This window comes from Rhopilema esculentum, chromosome 11 (genome assembly GCF_057945365.1).
Source record: "Rhopilema esculentum isolate cy_ngs chromosome 11, ASM5794536v1, whole genome shotgun sequence".
In the NCBI taxonomy this organism is placed as follows: Eukaryota; Metazoa; Cnidaria; class Scyphozoa; order Rhizostomeae; family Rhizostomatidae; genus Rhopilema; species Rhopilema esculentum.
In genome coordinates, this window is record NC_142825.1 from 16,256,736 (window position 1) to 16,277,090 (window position 20,355).

At 37.5% G+C, this 20,355-nt stretch overlaps 2 protein-coding genes and 1 pseudogene across 2 annotated transcripts; 2 read left to right on the plus strand and 1 right to left on the minus strand.

The window, feature by feature from the left end:
• The first annotated feature begins 973 nt into the window (after positions 1-973).
• On the plus strand, positions 974-5,615 carry LOC135694219 (uncharacterized). Its single transcript, XM_089111251.1, has 4 exons — positions 974-2,835; positions 3,132-3,225; positions 3,492-4,070; positions 4,899-5,615. The coding sequence occupies exons 3-4, from the start codon at positions 3,753-3,755 to the stop codon at positions 5,421-5,423; spliced, it is 843 nt and encodes a 280-aa protein (XP_088967377.1). The 5' UTR covers positions 974-2,835; positions 3,132-3,225; positions 3,492-3,752; the 3' UTR covers positions 5,424-5,615.
• Positions 5,616-6,864: 1,249 nt separating this feature from the next.
• Positions 6,865-10,557, plus strand: LOC148959099 (uncharacterized). Its single transcript, XM_089111477.1, has one exon. The coding sequence runs from the start codon at positions 9,180-9,182 to the stop codon at positions 10,524-10,526; it is 1,347 nt and encodes a 448-aa protein (XP_088967603.1). The 5' UTR covers positions 6,865-9,179; the 3' UTR covers positions 10,527-10,557.
• A 7,303-nt stretch (positions 10,558-17,860) lies between these two features.
• On the minus strand, positions 17,861-19,708 carry LOC148959100 (uncharacterized; annotated as a pseudogene).
• Positions 19,709-20,355: the final 647 nt, after the last annotated feature.

Genomic DNA, 20,355 nt, shown 5'->3' on the forward strand with positions numbered 1-20,355 from the left:
AAAAATTAATGAGAATATAGATGATTTTGAAGCAACAATTTTCTATCAGTTGGCAAGTTCATGTGCTGACAATTTTTTTCTCTTTTTATATTTGGCTACCAATGGGGTGTCACTAGAAATTTTTTAGGGGTCAGCTGCCCCTCCATGACCCCCACTAGCGCCATCCCTGAAAGGATGTCAAATTTATGTGAATAACGCCCCAATTTTATTCTTTCAGTTTCGCTTGCTACCATTTGGCTCACTGAAAGGTTTCATAACAGAGGAAATTGATCAATTTCTTGATGTGAAACATCTTAAAGATTTTTTCATTGTGGACAATTATAAAGATCTTCTTCTTCTGCGCCTAAGCCTATGTAGGCCGTGGGTGCACCCAACCATGCACAGAGTTCCGCCACTTCTCCCTATCCATCGCCATTCTTGATAGTTCTCGCAATCCCTCTCCAGTCCACTCCTTGATGTCGTCTTCCCATTGCCTTCTTGGTCTGCCTCTTTCCCTTGCGCCCTCAACTTTCCCTTGGATCAATGTCTTTGTCATCGCTGTTGGTTTCCTCATCTGGTGTCCAAAGTACTTCAGCTTCCTCTTTTTGACTGTCTCTGTAATTGATTCCGGCCTGCCGCCCAACGTCTCCGTCACTTTATTCCAGACAAATTCATTCGTTTTCCTCTCCTGCCAGCTTATTTTCATCATCCTTCGGTAAGATTTCATCTCGAAGGCCTTCAGCTTTTCCATGCTCTTCTTGTTCATTGTCCAGCTTTCACATCCGTATAAGAGTGTCGCCCAAGCAATTGCCTTTGTGATTTTCATGCGATTTTTCAGGCTAATGCCTTGTAGTCCCCACATTGAGTTCAGCCTAGCCATAGCACTTGTTGCAGCTCCAATTCTATTCCTGATTTCTTGGTCCGAGTTTCCATTTTCCGTGATGGTTGCTCCCAAGTACTTGAAACTCTTGACCTGTTCGAGTTTCCCATCAGTGTACGTTAATTGAAGCTGCAAACAGTTGTAGCATAACTGTACCAGAAATCATAACTTATGATTTCAAGAGCCCTTTGATAGAGGAAGCTCAACATGTTCCTGGCCATGAGTTGTTACCAGTTCCTGTAATGAATGTGCTCATGGATTATAGCAAGAAAGTAATTGTAAGTAAAAGTGGTACTTTTGGTGACAAGGTTCAAGGATTTTCAGCCTGGAAGTGAGGAGCTTTGTTCTTTGATCTTAAAGGGCCTCTCCAGCCAAAAAAAAAAATTCTTTTTATTGACTAAAAGTTAGCATCTGGTGCGTGTATTATGGCAAAGTCGTTGTTTTTGCAAAATTCCAATTAGTTTAGAAGTTATAAGGCTTTAAAGTTGCACCTTTTCGAGAAAAAAACGACAAAAGCCGAATCAGTTGGCATGTTGGCAGGTTTTGTTTGTTTGTTTGTTTGTTTGTCTGTTTGTCTTATTTGTTAACCCAGCCTGGGTCAGGCCTTTTTGTTTGATGCAACTGATCATGCGCGTTCGCAGCAGCACTTGGAAAAACCCAACCAGGCGAGCGTTTGATCATTCGCACAAAACGGTAAATTGTGAGGAATAAATGTCTCATCAATGAACACAATTCTAGTCAACTTTTGTGAACCAAGCAAGTGACATAGACAATAAAAAGCCAGTATATCAAAACACAGGAAATATAAGTAAGCTGACTTAACCACATCTCAATGAAAAATGCGTTTGAAGTAAGGCTTTTTTAAAAAGGTATGGTACAGCATTTTGGGATCATCTGGCAATAACGTCTTTTTTGACCTTCATGATGTACATAAAGTTTATAGATGAAGCACACTTATAAAGGGGATTTAGTCTTACTTGGAGTGCATTACAGATAATCGTAACAGTTCTTTTCCATTAGATGTTACCTCAAACAAAAGGGTACCTTATAACAGTCCTGAACAATTGGGCCACTCGCAGGGGCTATTTCTTACGAAAAGGCCTGCTGGGTTTCTGGCAGCTATGAGCTAATGTGGGCCTGGGGCACTGGGGCCTTTGTCCTTAGGTTTTCTCTTGAGTACACATTAGGTGACTTGCTGGCTAGACAGGTGTGTTGGCAGAACAGCTTGTGGAAAAAGGTTCCAACCTAATTCATTAGAGTTGAAGCACTAAGCTTTAGCCTCTTGGCCACTCCACTATCAATTTGCCATTATTTATGTGCTATATTCATTGCATTAACTTTTTAGATCTTTTCTATTTGTCTCAATTATGCATTACATGTTAACAAATAATATTTTTCTGATTTCCTAGATTTGCTCCCTTTACTCAAACAACTTTACACTGCAACCAAGAGAAACTGCAGAATGCAATCAACTTCTGCTAAATGATGACTTCCCTCCTAATTTAGAATTGATAAGCAGCCTGCATGCAAGGATGTACATAAATATGTATTCCTTTGTGCAATTTTGTAAGAAATTGATTGTTTAACAAAATGCATGGTCTCGAACCTTGCCTTTTCCCTTAGAATTGAAGTCCTTTGCCCTATGGTAATGACTTTGACTCTAAACCCCATTTGATTTCAAATGATGTTTTTGGCTCATTTCTTAATGACGTTTCAAAAAACAAGAAGAACCAATTAAAAACTGTTTTGGACATTTAATCAATCAGAATAAATCAAAGCAATTTACTTTTATATGCAAAAAACTCTCCATATACAGGCATCAGTTTTGATCTCCACCATTTGACACTGTGGATAATACAGTCTCTGTGCTATGTAGTTATAACACCACTAGAATTTTCTTCATGTTTCAGGATGCAGTGCATTATGATGTAGAGGAGCAAATGACTGAGAAGATACAGAAAACCAAAAATCCTGATGTAAGCAGATATCTAGAGATGTATTTTCAACTCAAAATTTGTCTTCTTCAATTTTTTATTTCGTCATGATTAATGTTATCAGATGATCTCATTTGGTCTCACAGTTTCAGATTCCAATGAGATTTCCAATTTTCTATATGAATAGTGGTTTCATATATCTTTTTCATATTTTAACAGAAGCATAAATTTGTTTAAATTTTAACAGCAGGAAAGAAAGCATTATCAAGTTCAAGTCCTTTATGTCCAATTCAATTTTCCAGCAATCATATAAACCACATTTTTTCTCTTATTTTCAGATATCTCGCCAAACCAAACTTTCTGCCAATGACATATTTGAAAGGATATTAGACAAAAATCTCTTCTTCACTGTAGATGGTGCTCCACCAAAAGGTACTTTTCACAACTTCATTAATCATGTAAACTTTTCATAGGCCCTAGTACTAGCCCTTCATCAGCCGATAGCTGCCAGAAACCCCAGCCTGGGTTGACAAACAAAATTGTCTGCTTGCTCAGTAAACTTCTATCAGCTGAGCTGTAGTGGCAAAAACACCACCTTGTTTATATTGGCAGTATCTTGGTAATATATAAGTTCGCTTAAACATGTGTTTCAGCCAATTTGTTGTATGAGAGAAATTATCTCTGATTTAATCTATCAGGTTCAGTTGAAGCTAAGGTATACTTGGTTGACAATGAAAAGTAAAGCTTTGACCAAATCATGGCAGATGACAATGGTGTGTTCAAATACGAAGGATCACCATCAAAGAGCTTTCTCTACGACAATTTGCAGCATACAACCACCACTGCACATCTTAAAGATGGAAAATGGTTTGTAAAGCGAAGGTCAGGAAGAAAATATTTTGATGTAAGAAGTAAACCCATCTGAAGTTTTCATTCTGACAGGAACATACAGAAGACATATGGTCGAAAAAGACTTCTGCAACACAATTTGCAGAATAAAGAATGCAGCTAGTGGCAAGTACCAAAAGTACTGCCTTGTAATAAATGAATGGACAGGGCCACAAAAAAACAGTCTAACAATGAAATGTCATGGTAATGCAAAAACAGATAATGCAAAAGCCACACCATACATGAGGACAGAAAAAAGCGTGTTGAAAGAAATGAAAGTAGGCATTGAGAATGGTGGCCAAGTGCAATCCGTCTACCACAATGCTATTGAATCCTCTGGTGGTCTCTTAAAATGTACATCACAGTCGCAGCCAAGAAATCCAAAGCAGGTGAAGTATCTACCACACTCTGTGAGCCCAAGGGGCATTAGGTTTACTTATTTGCATAGGATGTGAAAGGGTTCTGTTCTCACTACTTTTTGAGTAGGTTTGTGCTGTGGTTTGCAAAATGAATCCTAGTGCCTCTGAGCTATAAAACCTTGCAAGTTTTTAGTAACCCAAGGTGCACAATTCATTGTCCACGTCAGCATATTTATGGGCCAGTCAAGGGGGATTCAGGGGGACTCTACATGTTGGTCTTCAGCAAAACCTATAAGAGCCCTAGGTTGAATACTTTTGCTACATCTTTGTTGCTAGTTTATGGTGCACAAAGTTAATTTACATAAACATTAAAACTAGTTTTAACAAATACTTTGGTGTTATTGAAATGTTGACTACCCAAAGATTTTTTTAAATTTTTGAAGAAAAACATTTCCACACAGCTTTTTGTCCAAAGTTGTTATTTCAAAACTTTTCAGTCTGAAAGTTTTAATTTAAATTATATCATTTTTTTGGCTATCCTGTGTTGTGCCATTGAGGCCCACCTCCAGTCCCGTGTCCATAACAGTCTACACTATGAAATGTGCAAAAAACAATGAGGCCAATGACACGATGCCAAAGATGCAAAAATTCAAGAATGCTTCTTAAACCTGTCTTTCATTTAACCACAATTCATCAATCACCATCAGAAACCATCAACAAGTGCTTTCAGTATATTTGCATATGACTCACTGATGCTGTAATACAATTAACTTCTTATGAAAATACCAACTGTTTTAATGGAAACCAGGATGATCTCATGTCGTTTTCAGTTTAATTCTTTCCTCTCCCTGTTTCCAGGTGTATAATTTACAACCAAGGTCAAAAGAAACAACTGAGAATCTTGATGTATCCCAAGACGAAATTCTGCGTGTTGTTGAAGTTATGAAACGAGAGGGTGCCAACACTTTGATTAGGAATGTTATCCTTACGCCAGACGAGTACTGCATTACAGCATTTGACAAGCAGCAGCTTAACCACATTGTCAAGTTTTGTGTTGATGCCAACAAGATTCTGGGGATGGACACAACATTCAACATTTGTGACATGTGGGTAACCGACACTGTCTTCCAGAATCTACGATTGATGAATGATAAAGGTGAACATCCATGGTTCTATGGCCCAGTGCTGCTCCACATGAAAAAATCCAAAGACACCTTTTCAAGATTTGCCATTGATTTAGTGGTTGGAAATTCCAGCATCCGAGACCTTCCCTTTTTAGGAACTGATATGGAAAAAGCAATGTATCAAGGTTTCAAGGGTGTTATGCCAAATCTGAAGAATCTGCTCTGTGTGAAGCATATGGCAGTTCGTGATCAGAATTAATATGCGTGCTAATATAATACTTTATTAGCCTATCCAACTGTACCCACTTTCCTCAAATTTTGCTGTATCAATGTTGCACCATTTCATTCTAGATATTTTTAATGAATTAGTTCAACTACAATGGAGAGTCTGTTAAATATTTAGGTAGAAAAGTGAGTCAAAACAAAAAAACCTTACCAGTGAACCATACAATGTGCTACCAGTGAACCATACAATGACCTTGCATCGAGCTCTAAAGATATCTGACGATAATATTGACCGCCACCGGTCACTAGCAAGCATACTTTCCGGCGATGTGTACACAAGAGAGTCAGGCACGTAAATAATAGGGGGGCGTGGGGGGCGTAACGCCCCCCCAAAGTTTGGAAAATCCAGTTACAGTTGGAAAACGTAACGGTTGACTTGGAATTTTTTTCTTAAGACTAAACTTGTGAATTTTATATTTTAAGAAGTTTTTTTATTTTAAATATAAAAATTCTAAACATTAAAATTCACAGGCTGAAGCTGACTCATCCAATCGTTTTCTATTGGGAATCCCGTCTCCATTGGATCCAAATTTCACACTTGCCCCGTTTTCTTTTCCTTTCTTTCTGACGGGAGTTGAATCAAATTACAAACAGGCAAGGTGAACTTACGGATAAGAAACTTGAAACTTACAGTTTGGAATAATAATACCCGCATTGATCAGAAAATATTAGAGTGGGAATTTTTTTAGAAACTACGAGTAGTTAATTCAATAAAAGATTAAGAATCTTTCAGTACTAAAAATTCTCAACGCTTCTTATAAGAAACGAGTTTATGCTAAACTCCCCCTGTTATTTGTTAATGTCCTTGAGTCCTTATCATAAATTCCTATGACAAAATTGCTGTGAAGCAAGAACACATTGCAAAACTGCAGTAGAAGTATTTGATCAAAGAAGAGTATTTCATCTTTCGAATCAGGCATATGCACAAGTTTGCTCTCAAATCATCATTTCAATTGTAAAGAATGAAAAGGCATTTGGCCCTCTGAAAAGTTTAAAGGTAGTTTTCTTCGATCAAGAACGAAAATAAAAGGCCCAAATTCTTGGTGCTTCTATATCGTGAAAAAATGTATTTTAGATAAAATTGATCAATTGATCTGAAAGAATACTACTAATCATTAAGTATATCTAATACTGGTTTTGCTTAAATGTTGCTTTACTTCTTACAGTATGTTTGATGTTTGTTTCTTGTTAATCAAAATTTAGAGATTTAGGCTTTTATGCTTTAGGCTAATTATTGAGTAAAGATTTGGTAATTATAAAGAAAATAGAACTATGGTGTTCGGGCTATTTACAAATATCAATTTGGTAGGTACAACAGATCTACTGGTCGAATGAAAAATTTATCACTTAAAGTTGGAATTTTCATACTTCCACGCCCCCCCAAAATTAGCAACTTGTTTTCGTCCCTGAAGAGAGTATCCATTATTTTCAATACCCTCAAATATTATTAGATTGTCCATCGAATATTGCAGCATCAACAATCGCGGTCTCCTTCAATTTCTCCACTTGATCAAGCATTAACGCCTTTAAAGGTGAGATTACAAGAACTGTACTTGTTCCAATGACATGCTCATTCATCAAGTCGAGCAATGGCGGGATACATTGGAATATCAGTGATTTGCTAGAACCTGTTGGTGCGCTGAAATATAAATCCTTCCCTGAGAAGAAAGCCCTTAATGCTGCCTTTTGGTCAGAGCAAAGTTCTCCGACATTGAATAACTGAGCAGCAACTTCAAATGTTTCTTCTATTAAATCGCAATCGTAACGCCACGTCTGTTCAGCCATCTTGAATTCTAAAATATTCCCACTGAACATTCTTCCTGCATAATTATGCGAACAATTCAATTCAATCCCTGTACGCGATTTCACTTTCAGTTACACAGACCCTCTACTTTCAAGTTAGGGTTCTGGAACACAGGCTAATCCAGACTAGGCTTTTTGAATCTTTTGGGAGACTAGGGGGGGGGGGCACGAAGTTCCCCTCCTCTGTAATTTCTTTTTCCCTGTAGCTGGGCGATGAACTTTGTTTGGATGGTACTCTTATCTATTCTCCACATTTTAGCACTATTGTTCAATTTCTATGTCACATGGTTTTACGATGACGTCATCATAATGATGGCCGGGTGGAACAAAAATTTAGAAAATTTGAGAAAATCCTAAAATATTCATAAATTCCAAAGCATCCGACTAAGATTTTAAAATAAGCAAATTTAATGTATTTTCTAATAGAAACAAGAAGAATGACACAATTTTAATGTTATTTCTCAAAATTATTAACGTTCCAACACAAGCACTCAACATATTTTGTATTTCGCTATATTTCTTTCTATATAACTAAATGATCGATACAACCAAATGTCACGTTTAAGTTAATTTTTAATGCCTTAGCAGACAAATTAATCTAAACTGCCTTGGATCATACCATCAACTTGCAGTTTTATTAATGTACTACCTATAAATATGTCAACAAATTTGTGCGCATGCGCAGCAGAAAAATCATAGAAAACGTTGTTGAATCAATATTTTCTGGTCAGAATCGTGAAAAGAGCACAAATTAATGCCTAAACACTAATTTTCCTCAATTTATCTACTTTTGTTGCGAATCCGTGGCAGATCAAACTTTTTTTACTTTTTTAGATTAAACTTTTTAGTTTTGAAAATGCCCCTACAGAACCCCCTGATTGCCAAAAAAATATCTTTTTATATGAACATGTGTCAGACAGGTTAAAACTAAAAGTCAGGAGGTCTGAGGGGTATTGCATTGAAACTCCTGAAGTTATGAAAGAAAAACCACCTATAGTGAGGGAAAAAGCCATAACAATCGTGCATTTAGTGAAGAAAGCACGAAAATCGGCATACCTATAGATTTTGACATGCTGAAAACGATGAGATCGGGACCCCACCTGTAAATTACCCCAAAAAGCTATTTTTAGATGATGATACTCGGACCCAGTCCTCCTCAACTAATTCTACCAATTTTACACCACATTTCCATATTAAAAGCATACAGAGTTGTATAAGTGTATAATCAGGCATGAAAATGCAATAATATTGTTATTTCAAAATGAATTGCCCCCATATTCTATTTTTAGATGGGGTTCTTGGTCCCAGACCTCCAGGAAAGGTGCTGATCATTTTTCTGTAGTACCCGGGAGCGAAATACTAAAATTACTAATATCACAGAGATTAAGATCCTCATAACGATGAAAGCAATTTCTCAACTTTCATATTAGGCCCGCAGTCTATATTTAGAAAGAGGTACTTGGACCCAGACCTCTACAAAATTTTCAAAAAAACAATGCGTCAAGTCATAAAAGTTAATTGAGAGGGGAATTCATTCAAATCATTAAATTGTACCAAAAAGCTTTTTCAGAATGGGGTAGAGCAGTTTTTCTATCAATCTATCTTTATGTATGCAATGGATGGACAATTTCGATTTTCGCGATACAGAAGCTGAATCCGTAGTTAACAACTGAAAGCAATCTGTAAGCGTTGCAGCTTTTGAATTTCCAGAAACGTGTTATAATTACTGATCTGATCAGTTGCGTTGATGCATGTAGAAGATCCTTTGTCTTAAGAACGCGCGAGCACGCTACCCTTGAAGTGAGATACCTGGTAAAAAGAAAAGCCTGATCTTATCAAGATACAGGGGCGCGTGGCATGGTATGTGTAGGGGATATTTTGACATGACTGTAAGCAGAAAGTAGCCAGAACGGTTCCAAAAAGTGTCATGTCCGGAAAGAGGTTTGAGCTCTTGGACGTACCCGATCACTTTGATAGATGTCAGACTGATAGAGAAATAGACTGGAATCTCTGTTTTCTGTGTCAAGGAGTCGATCAAACTGCGCTCGTGTGTCCAGCGAATGTTACTAGAGCTGATGCTAGTCAAGGATATCTTGCTGTAATAGAAAACCTTAGACGTTTTGAGGAGATAGGACAGCTACCGTCATCTCTGAAGCGAAGGTTCCAAAATCCGAATCTTTTAGATAATTTTGTTCAATACCAAGCAAAGTTTCATAAAAGTTGTAGAAATCGCTACGACAATAATCATTACAACAGGGTATGTAGAAAAAGGCGCGTTGATGAAAGCAGCCGGGAACAAAGTTCCACTGTGACTTTAAAAACTCGATCTCAGTATACTGCAGATAATTTTCAACCAACGTGCATATTATGTGATGAGCATGATTCCGACAAAAACTTGCACCATGCGTGCACACTTGGCTTGGATAAAAGAATTCGCGATGCGGCCATTCTGTTATCGGACGACAAGCTTCTTGCTAGACTCAGTGAAGGTGACTTGGTCGCAATTGAGGCTCGTTACCACAAGAACTGTTTGACCATTCTAGGAAATAGAGTACGAGCCATAAAATCTTCTAAACCTGCAGCAGATGTTGAGTACGAAATTATTTACGGAGTTGTTTTAGCGGAAATAGTCTCCTACATACAAGAATGCTGCAGTGTTGAAGAAACAGTCCCAGTTTTCAAACTAAGTGCTTTGAAAACTCTATTTTGCAAGCGCCTTGTCGAATATGGTGCATCTGAAGAATATAAGAGCAAGATTCACAGCACTCGCCTCAAGGAGAAAATCATTGAGCTACTTCCAGAACTGAGTGAGCATAAGAAAGGAAGAGAAATACTCTTGACTTTGAAGGAACAGACGGGACCAGCAATATTCGATTCGTGCTCGTTTAGCGGAGAGGATGATGGTAGATGCCTTGCAAGAGCAGCCAAAATAATTAGAAAACAAATGTTTGCTGACGATAAGGAAGAACCAAAACATGAAGCATCAGTTCCGGCCTCACTTTATAGCTTAGTAAGAATGATCCTGGGTGTTTCGGTGATTGGAGGGGAGCCTTGTAAATTGAGAAACAGTAGAGCTGCGACATCTATCTCTCAGTTGATTCGGTTTAATACAATCAGAAAAGAAAAGAAGCATAATGACATTGTTGAAAAAATACGGCACATGAAAGCTGACGAAACACCATTTCCTCTCTATATTGGATTGATGATACACAGCAAAACGCGAAAAAAGGGCTTGGTAGTAAACCTTGCAAAGCATGGAATAAGCGTCCCGTAAAATCGCGTGCAAAATTTCGAACTAGCGATTACAAAACAGTTGTGTAAAATTTTGAACACTGAAGATTATAGCAATAATGCGCAAAAATTACTTGAAGATAATGGCTGGTTGCAAAATTTGCACTGCTGGGAGAGTTCAGAGGTAGAAATTCCTTTGTTCGAAAGAGTTTCTTAGTCGGCATACAATGCAAAGAAGCTGGAACGAAAATGATAAGCGGCATCAGCACCCAAAAGAATATCAACTGCAAATTTATCTTCTTCAAAATCGATTGCCAAAGTTAACCCTTGAAGATGGGGGTGCGATTTGAATTGCGAATACCCAGAGTGATCTAGAGGCTGAACAATTTCCTCAGTAATTAAAACGCGTACGTGTTCGATACCTTGTGGGGTTTCCAAAATAATTTCTGTTACCCCGTAATTATGTTGGGTTACTGTCCCTCCAAACCCTGACACAGATAATAATAACACAGATAATAAATTAGCTTCTAAAGAACGAATGTCCCCCATCACTGAATTGTAAAACTGGCGAATACTAGCGGCAAAGGGCGTGGGCTTTGGCATTTTTAGAAGATTCATTATGTGGGCCCGAATTATACGTCTGGGGAGACCGAAATTCTCCTTTAGCGTTTCTTCTAAAACTCTGTAATTTAGTTCGGAGGGTATTATCCCTTTAACAGTATCTAAAGCTTCTCCCCTTAGTTGGCCCACTAAATACGTGAAATTTGCAGTGTTAAGGCGGGTTTACACGATCGTTTTTCCTTAAATTTTTTTTCGATATTGGACCGCGATGAACGACAACGATCGTGTAAAAGGCTAAATTGCTGAAAAAAGTTTGATGCTATCTGTCGTTTTTAATCCGCTTAATTGGCGATAATGATCCATCGTTGAAGATTTTATTTTGACTCCGGGTCAAAATAAAATCTCTACCATCATTTTTTTTCAAAGGGGCCGACAAATTCTGACGTCATGTCAGCCTCGGGGAGAGAATTCGAGACTTTTTATTAAGTATTCGCGTGAAGAAAAGATTGGATTCATGCTCTGAGAACTAAAATAGTCAGGGAAGGTAGTTTAAACTGGCAGGGGACTATTTTTAGATAAAAAGAGGTTCGGGTTTCACAAGTTTTCTCTGAGCATGGCCCGTCCTTAGCTACACATTTAATGATTGGATGACAACATGATTGATGGGCGATGGAGGGAGAGTAACACTGGCTCTTTTCTGGAACCTTTACCCGCTAGACTAAAGGGTAATAAGCCTAAAGTTTAGGCCGAACAAATTAGGGAAATATTCGCAGAACATTTTTATGGTCCCGGCGAGGTCCAGATAATTTTTTATTTGTGCATTTTGTCTATTGGATGGATTGTTCTCTATTTCTGTTGCTCAAAACCTTTAATGTGTAGCTAATGACGGGCCATTCTCAAAGAAAACTTGTAAAACCCGAACCTCTTTTTATCTAAAAATAGTCCCCTCCCTGTTTTAACTAACTTCCCCGACTATCTTAGTTCTCATAGCATGAATCCAATCTTTTCTTCACCCCAATACTTAGTAAAAAGTCTCGAAATTCTCTCCCCGAGGCTGACATGACGTCAGAATTTGTCGGCCCCTTTGAAAAAAAATGATGGTAGAGATTTTATTTTGACCCGGAGTCAAAATAAAATCTTCAACGATGGATCATTATCGCCAATTAAGCGGATTAAAAACGACAGATAGCATCAAACTTTTTTCAGCAATTTAGCCTTTTACACGATCGTTGTCGTTCATCGGGGTCCAATATCGAAAAAAAATTTAAGGAAAAACGATCGTGTAAACCCGCCTTTAGGGAGGTCTGGAGAGTTCCCAACTTGCGACTGGAAACGTTCCCAAAAGCCAAACCATTCGGTAATATTCCCATCAAAGGTCGGAAGGTTAAGATCAGGCAATTTTGATCAAGAAAATGACTGTGAATGATGTGGCTGTGAATTGGTTGTGGATAGCTTATCAAATTTCGTTAGAAGAAATTCAATTTTATCTATTTTACCTTCTATTTCCATGGCAAATACCTCAGCTTCATCGCAAAAGTTGTCGAGTTCGGTTTCACCTTCTAAATTCCTCAAACAAAATGCTTTGTAGCTCCTTATCAATTGCGATACTTTCCAACTGTTTTGCCTTTAACGCTTTAAATGATGATTTTAAAGAACGAATTTCTTCCTCTTGTAAACGCGTTACGCTGAAAAGCGTCAAGGCTTCGCTGTGTATCTTTGTGAACGAACGGCGAATCTGCCTCCTCTCCTGTTTCAACTTCTCCAACTTCGATTTGGGTATTGTTACGAATGCTTGAAAACTTTCACAGCAGCGAAAGAACGAAAACGAAACGTAGACGGACGATCCTGGTTACGGCACCATTTTGTTGAGTAGCCAGAGAAGAGACAGTGTTTACAGTAGGGAAATATATACATAACCTTTAAGCATTTACACGAAAACTAAACATAACTCAGCAGTAAGTTCGTTAAGAATGTCAAAAGCGATTATTCAAAGCAATTATGATTGTCATGTGATTGTCATGTGACTCTACTTGACATTTGCTGCAAGATTACTTCAACCTCAGTGCATCCATTCTCTTTTTCAATATTTCCATACATATGAAGGATCTGCTGCCTCAGTGCATTGTTTAGATTGGTTGAGAGACTGTCATAGTTCCTTCAAAATATTGATGTTGACACAAGCCAACGAGTTCCGACATTACGACATTATGACTTCTATTCAATTAAGTGTAGTCTGTTCGTAATTTTAGTGGATGTTGAATACATGATATTTGCAGACAACTAATTTATATTGGGTAGAATGATTAATACTCACCTGAGCATGATCCCTTCTTCCCTAACATAAAAGATTGACTGCCTTTTGAATTATAATCATGTCAATTTTGATTCTTTATTTTTGAAAACCCTTATTAAAAAGAATAATGCATAGAACAAGTCCAAAAAGCTAATTATTTTGATAATGCCAAGATCTCTTTTTCTATCTTGATAATGCCTATTTAACTAATTTACGCAGGTAAAAAGAACTTAGATTTGTGTGCCCCCAGGCCCGTAGCCAAGGATTGGCATGGGGTGGCAATGCCACCCCTGGAGCAATATAGTGCCGGCTGTTTGCCATTCCCGAAAATTTTGTCTCTTCATTTTTAATGGAGTTTTTCTTTGTCCTCATTATTACCCATGTTGAACTTAAGATTATGTCCTGGAGCTCAAAAAAAACTTTCGCTACCAAGCAAAAACTTCACAGTGGTCAGGGCCTTGTGCAAGACCTTCATCTGCCAGAGGTTTATCGTTGCTACACTGGTGTTATTGTAGACCCTGTTTAAGCACTTTGTGTCTGTTTTAATCGTTTTGGGTATCCTTGTCACTATGCAGATTTAGTTCCAAGGTTCGGAAGGCCAGTTCCACAGCTATGCATGATCTTCAACTTTGTAGTTGATGATATATTTGACAGATTTTCTCATCTACTATGCAGATTTTCTCATCTACTGAGCGTCCTGAACCAGTCGCAGCTTTCAAGAAAGAATCTCCAGTCATTTGCTGATGCAGCAAACAACTAAGGTGCTGCATTGGACAACTGCTGGGAATTCGTTGATGGCACAGCCAGGCCTATATGCAAGCCTACCCGGAATCAAAGAGCTGTCTACAATGAGCACAAAAGGGTTCATGCACTCAAGTTACAGTCAGTTGTTGATCCTAATGGCATGATTGCAAACCTTCTTGGACCTTTTGGAGGTAGGAGACATGACATCAGGCTGCTTGCCATGTCTGGTCTACTGGAGCAGCTAGAACAACACTCCTTTTCCCTGGCAGTGAAGCTCTTTGCATCTATGGTGATCCTGCTTACCCGCATCGTGTTCACCTCCGACACTGTTTGCAAGAAGAGCAGCTCTCACACCTGACAAGCTCGCTTTTAATCAGTTTGAGAGTGGGAGTTTGGAGACATAAATGAACTCCTTCAAGTTTGTGGATTTCAAGAAAAATCTCACGATTGGCCTCAGTTCTAATGGGAAATTTTATGTTGTCAGTGCATTTTTAAGAAATACTTTAACATGCTTGTAAGGCAACAGCACAGCAAATTTAATTAAAGTCGAGCCCCCAACGCTAAATGAGTATTTCTTGTAGATCTCCTTGATTCCACAGACTTGAAAACCCGGAAGATGGAGCCATTTGGCACCAGATGCTCACATACCATAAACTGTTTTTTAAAAACAACCACATTGACATAGTTATTATGGTATCCCAGTAACACTCACTAAATATTGCTACACATATTGCATTTACAAACTCTCTATTTTATTGTTTTATATTCTGTTCAACAGCCACCCTTGTTTTTATATGCCCTTTTGTTGATAGCTGCTCGAAATAAAGCTAAAAGAGAAATATAATCTACTCATGAATGTAAGTTGTACTTCTGTTAAAAAAAATTGCACTTTCAGACCAACATGCAGGTCAACCAGGAATCCAATTTCAAAAAGAAATCAATACATAGCTTTTTGATGAAATCCTCTCGCATTTGAAATAATAGCTACAGTCAATATTGCTTATAATCTAATCATAAGTAGCTGGGTCATTAATATGGCAAAAATCCAAAATTGAGATGAAATGGCATAATGCCATTTCTCAACTGGAAAGGACATGTGCCATTTTTGTAAATAGTTGCCGTAAAATGTCTATTTGCAGCAGCATTTGATAAAAAACTCAATTAATTGTTCAAGTAAGAGTGTTGCTTCGATTGATTATTGCAAAGTCAAATTGCTACAGAAAAGCAACAGGAAAACCTTCAATAAATTGTTTCCAAGGTAATGCAGAGGCAATACAGATAATTTGAAACCATTTCAGATATCAAACAGTTGTAATACTATCAGGGTCTTATTTGATTGACAAATAAAACGTAACTGCAGTTTACAGTAAAATATGATTAACTGCAAAATCAGACTTTATTTAAAAAGCAAAACTATAGTTAAAAAGTACAGCTGTAAACAAATGACCAACTGTAAAACTTTATCTCATTGGGATCACAATTTTTGCTTAGGAATTACAAAACAAGATAGAAATGGAGTGGAGAAAATTTCATTACTTAAAACGACAAATTTGAATGTTCTTTTTAAGGGAAGGTCAATTGCATAAAATAAAGCATAGAGCATGATGGACTTAAGTTTTTAACTTGAAATCTACAAATCCAAGAGTGTACAGCTGGCATTCACCACCAGTTTTTTCATCTGAATATGATCAAATGTGTTTGTGAAGAAGTTGGAATCTATTTTTGTAAAATTCGAAAAGTTTTGTATTTGCTGTTATGATTGTTTACATATTTTATGACTTGTCCAACAATTAATTGACCACGTCAAGCAGGAGCTGGTCTTGATGTTGTATTTGGCCTTGCTGCTGCTGAAACATTGCCATCATTTCTCTGTCCCTCTTTGCCCTTTCCTCGCAATTTTTTTCCCTCATTTCTAGCTCTCGTCGCTTAATTTCCCACTCTCCCTCCATTTCCTTTTCTTTCATCTTCACATTTACTTTTCATTTATCTCAATCTTTTTTCTTCTTTATCCAAACTCTTATCTGTTTAGCTCCGCCTCTCTATCAGCCTTTTCCCTCATATAGTACATCACCTCAGTGTCCTTGTCCAAATCAATCAATCAGCCAATTGATTCTTGAGTGTCCTTCTCCTTTTCAACTACTTTCCCCCAACCCTTAACATGACAGCTTGTGCCTCAGTGACCCTTTCAATAATGTCTTGATTTGCTTGCTCCAATTCAGTGGGTTCTCGTGGACTGATACCACTAGCACGCTCTTTCTCTGCCATCTCTATTTTGAAGCTCCTCTTCAAAAACGGTCCCGGAATTCTCTTTGATCTAGACTAAAATCTGGTTGACCAATTTTATCTAAATTAGTGGGCACCTTATTCCAACCGTGACCACGTTTCCAAGAACCCATTTTAAACTGGTAAGGCTCCTCAACAAGGATCTCTCTACAGAGCAGTGTGTCATGCTCAAGGGTCCATTCCATTTTTGGTCTAATTAATAGAACATTGAAATAGAATAAAACTCAATAAGGATACATATCTGAGCCAAATCAAGAATACATTTATATTCAAAGCTCATTTACTCTGAAATCTCAACAAGCAATCTGTAAAATCAAATATATTTAAAAACTAAAACCACTCTTCATAGCAGTTATAGAATGTTATCATGACATAAATTAATTTTGCAAAGGCTATAAGCCTTTTACAGTTCAATCTTATACCGAGTTCTACTTGTAATATTAACAAAGATCTTGGGTTGACTGAAAGGGTAAGCTGAGAAGAGGAGCTCTTATCTAGATTTAGGGTTCCTGGATCCTGAAAGATGGGATGTTGTTTTTTTTTGTATCCATATTTTAGTTGGCATGTACACAAATAGTTAATAAATTTTGAATCGCTAGTTCTTAGACTCCCGCAGGTCGTTTGGACCTGTCGTGTCGTGTTTCATAAACTCTCTATTGTATATGGTCTTTGCACACATGATTTCCAATTATTTCAACAACTTAACAAGAGACGTTGCTTCAACGGGAGGGGAAGGGAAGGGGACAGTGGAAGGGCACAGAGGAGCAATGAATACTTCTGTCTGGAGCCTAAAGCAAAATTACAAATGGTTTACAAAAGAATTTCGATACAAAAGAAATTTGATTTACAAAAGAATTTCTTTTGGTTAAATACTCTAAACAGGCTTTGGCATTATTACGAGGTGGGGAGGAAAAGTAGTCTCACAATTTTTGTGGACAATTGTACTATCTTTACCAGAATATCTGCACAACTTCTTTCACAAAATTTTCCTTTTTCGTAAAAGAATATCTTTACAATTTCTTGATGAGTTTTTATTATCCCTTGTTCTTGCATATAGACGATTTGCAGTGTTGACATTTTTCTCTAAAAATTCCGCATGCGTATTGCGTGGCAGGTCAGAGTCAAGAATGAGTGTCGAATCGAAGCATACAAAACAAAACAAGCGTGCGTCTGTCGTCCGCTCATGTGAAGTTTAAGTTCAACGATGCCTGATTTTTGTTGTGCTTATGGTTGCAGCAATAAAAGAACCAAAGGATCCAGTCTTAGTTTTTATTGGATACCATTTGGAACCAGCGAAGAAAGTTTAGCTCTGCGTCAGCTATGGATAGCTGCCATCAGGAAGGAGAAATGGACTGAGAAGCAAATCGACAATGGAAGAATATGCAGTGCTCATTTTATAAGTGGTAAGATAATTGCTTTGAGTTAATAGAAAACTAAGTATATAAACATTATATCTTCAATGCTGATAATTTTTTATTAGCTAGCTTATTAGCTAGCTAGTTATTTTTCTGTGACAGCAGCTCGGGAAGGATGACAATTTCGAATAGTCTTTCATATTTTCCGAGCATCTTTGAACATAAATCTTCATCTTTGTCAATCTTCAGCAATATAAAATTGCTATTTACAGGGTCCATTGTCCAGATATAGAGATAGGCAAGTGGAAAACCTGTTACCAGCATTTGAAGTTGCATTTGAAAATAGTATTGATGACTTTTCCTGATTTCTTCATCTGGTGATATGGGAAAGCTGGAGTCAGATTCCCAACCTTTAAGGCAATGTCTGTATTTGAAAGGGAATTTTATTTCTAAAACCCCTTGGCCATGACAGGCACAAGAAACTAGTCCATCTGGAGTTGCCCCCAAATGTGGCAAATTTGAGCTAGCATGCAGTCCTGTCTCAGCCACAGTAACTTTTTCATAGTGAAGGTTGAAGAGCTCAACAAATGACTTCCTAGCAACTACTTCCATTTCTTTACCACATTTTGTAGCTGCAACTTCAACAGGTGGTTCATATTGCATCACTTTGTTTAAAAAAGTTTTAGATGGTGCATCTATTTTTGTTCCATATGCCATTTTGGAAATGTGATTCTCCCAACTCTGTGAATTTTCCAGGCTTCTGACAAACTCTGCTTCTTAGTTATTGTACATAAATTTGAATAATGCTTGTGGGTATAGCTTCTCTTTTTTTTGAATAGGTGATGAGGCTTTCAGTATCAAAGTTAATCGCTCTTGATTCAAATAAACCAGAAAGTGGCTCTGGAATGCAGTTACTGTCTTCTTCATCAGCAGTGCCAGTTGCCGTGATTTTTTCCAAGAACATAATTTGCTTGTTGATGCAACTTTGTTCAACTCCGACAGTGTGCAAGCTTGTAATTTAAATAACAATGCTGCAACATGACTGCAAACTGAACCAAGTCTAAAAAGAAAAAATATATCAATTATTCAATTTTAACAGACAAATTTCTCAATAATTCATTTATATGCAGAAAAATTTAATTCTGGCGTATTTCTATATGCCAAAAATATGGAAGATAGAATGTCTAAAATTTAGTCTAAAAGTTGCCTTTAAAATAGTATTATGAAATAAATGACCCTTCTGGGCAACTGGCAGCTATACTATTGTAAAAAATTACATTAAATGGCATGCATTGTGTATATAACTTTATTGTGTGTAACATAAAATAAATATAGTAGCTTTCTGCAATATAGGCCTAGAGATATTTGAAAATTCTAAAAATATATCCTTACTCAGTCACAATCTTTTTCGGTAAACAACTGTTCAGATGAAAAGAAATAATAGAACTAAGTGCCATAGAAATACCCTGCCATGCAAGTGCAATTTGCTGTGAGTATCCATCCTTCACTCTTGTTGAGACATACCCAAACTTTGTAGAGTTTTTGCTTCAATCCTTGACGCTGGCTTGGAAGAACCTCGGATTAAATGAAGCAAAACTTGTTTTTTTCTTCCACTTCATGATAGAAGATGTCGTGAACGTGACCAGACACGAAAAATTTGTACCTCTCTAGCGATTTATATGCTTTCAAAGACTCTCGACTAAAACAACTTGGATAGTCGATCAGGTAATTATATATGTCCGCCCAAGTGATGTCAGGCAGCAACATAATGTTATCTTGCCATGTTTCAAGCGTGAATGGGTCAGGAAGACGTTCTCCATTTGTTAGAGTTAACTTTCTAACATAATCTGCTTTGTCCTTCTCAGCTAATTTATTAAAATACTCGGAGCGATCACTTTTTTCAGCCATGATTTCAATCTCAGTTTTGTTTTGTTGTAAACTGGAAGCACGCAGTGACTTGGTCTGCCACTTACGACGCATGCACGACATTCACGCGTTGCTTTTAAACAATGCAAATCATCTATTCCAAAAAATGTCTTAATGTCGTTTTTGTGAGATCTTGCTTTTCCCTAAAAAATGTGTCCAGATAATAAATAACATTCTTTTAACTTCATGATGAGATTTTTGCTGATCGTTTGATGAGATTTTTTAGTCAAGGGAAAATGGTCCACCGAATTTCAGACTCACCCCTAACCAAACTAAGGCAAAGCTAATATGGTAGGAAATACAGGGGCAGCACATCAGAGATGTCAGACCTGATTGAAGCAATAAGAGTGTCAAGCCACAAGAAAACGGAAGAGAAAGAAAAGCTTTCTATTGGTGATGTGCTCCAACGACTGTTCCCTTCAAGAAGAACAAAGATTGCTGCACAAGATAATTAGCCAAGCAGTAGGCCTAATGATAACAAGCATGGTAAAACGGCAGTGAATTTTCGCAACAGACCTGGAAAATCAAGTTCAACATTCAAAAAGAAAGTGGCAAAATCCATGAGTACTGTCACGACCGTGCACAAGGGTGTGTTCTGTCTGTTTAATCCAAAAGGCCTCCCAAAATATGCCAGAAAGACAAAATCGGACAAAGAAGGATATGTTAAGTGTGCTGTAAAGTTTACTTATGATATGGGGCAGGAGGAAATA

What these genes read in the sequence shown, in the direction of transcription:
- LOC135694219 (XM_089111251.1), top strand. Translation starts at nt 3,753, where the DNA reads ATGGTCGAAAAAGACTTCTGCAACACAATTTGCAGAATAAAGAATGCA. An exon ending in AGCCAAGAAATCCAAAGCAG is followed by an intron (nt 4,071 to 4,898) that starts GTGAAGTATCTA and finishes CCCTGTTTCCAG; the next exon opens with GTGTATAATTTACAACCAAG.
- LOC148959099 (XM_089111477.1), top strand. Translation starts at nt 9,180, where the DNA reads ATGTCCGGAAAGAGGTTTGAGCTCTTGGACGTACCCGATCACTTTGAT.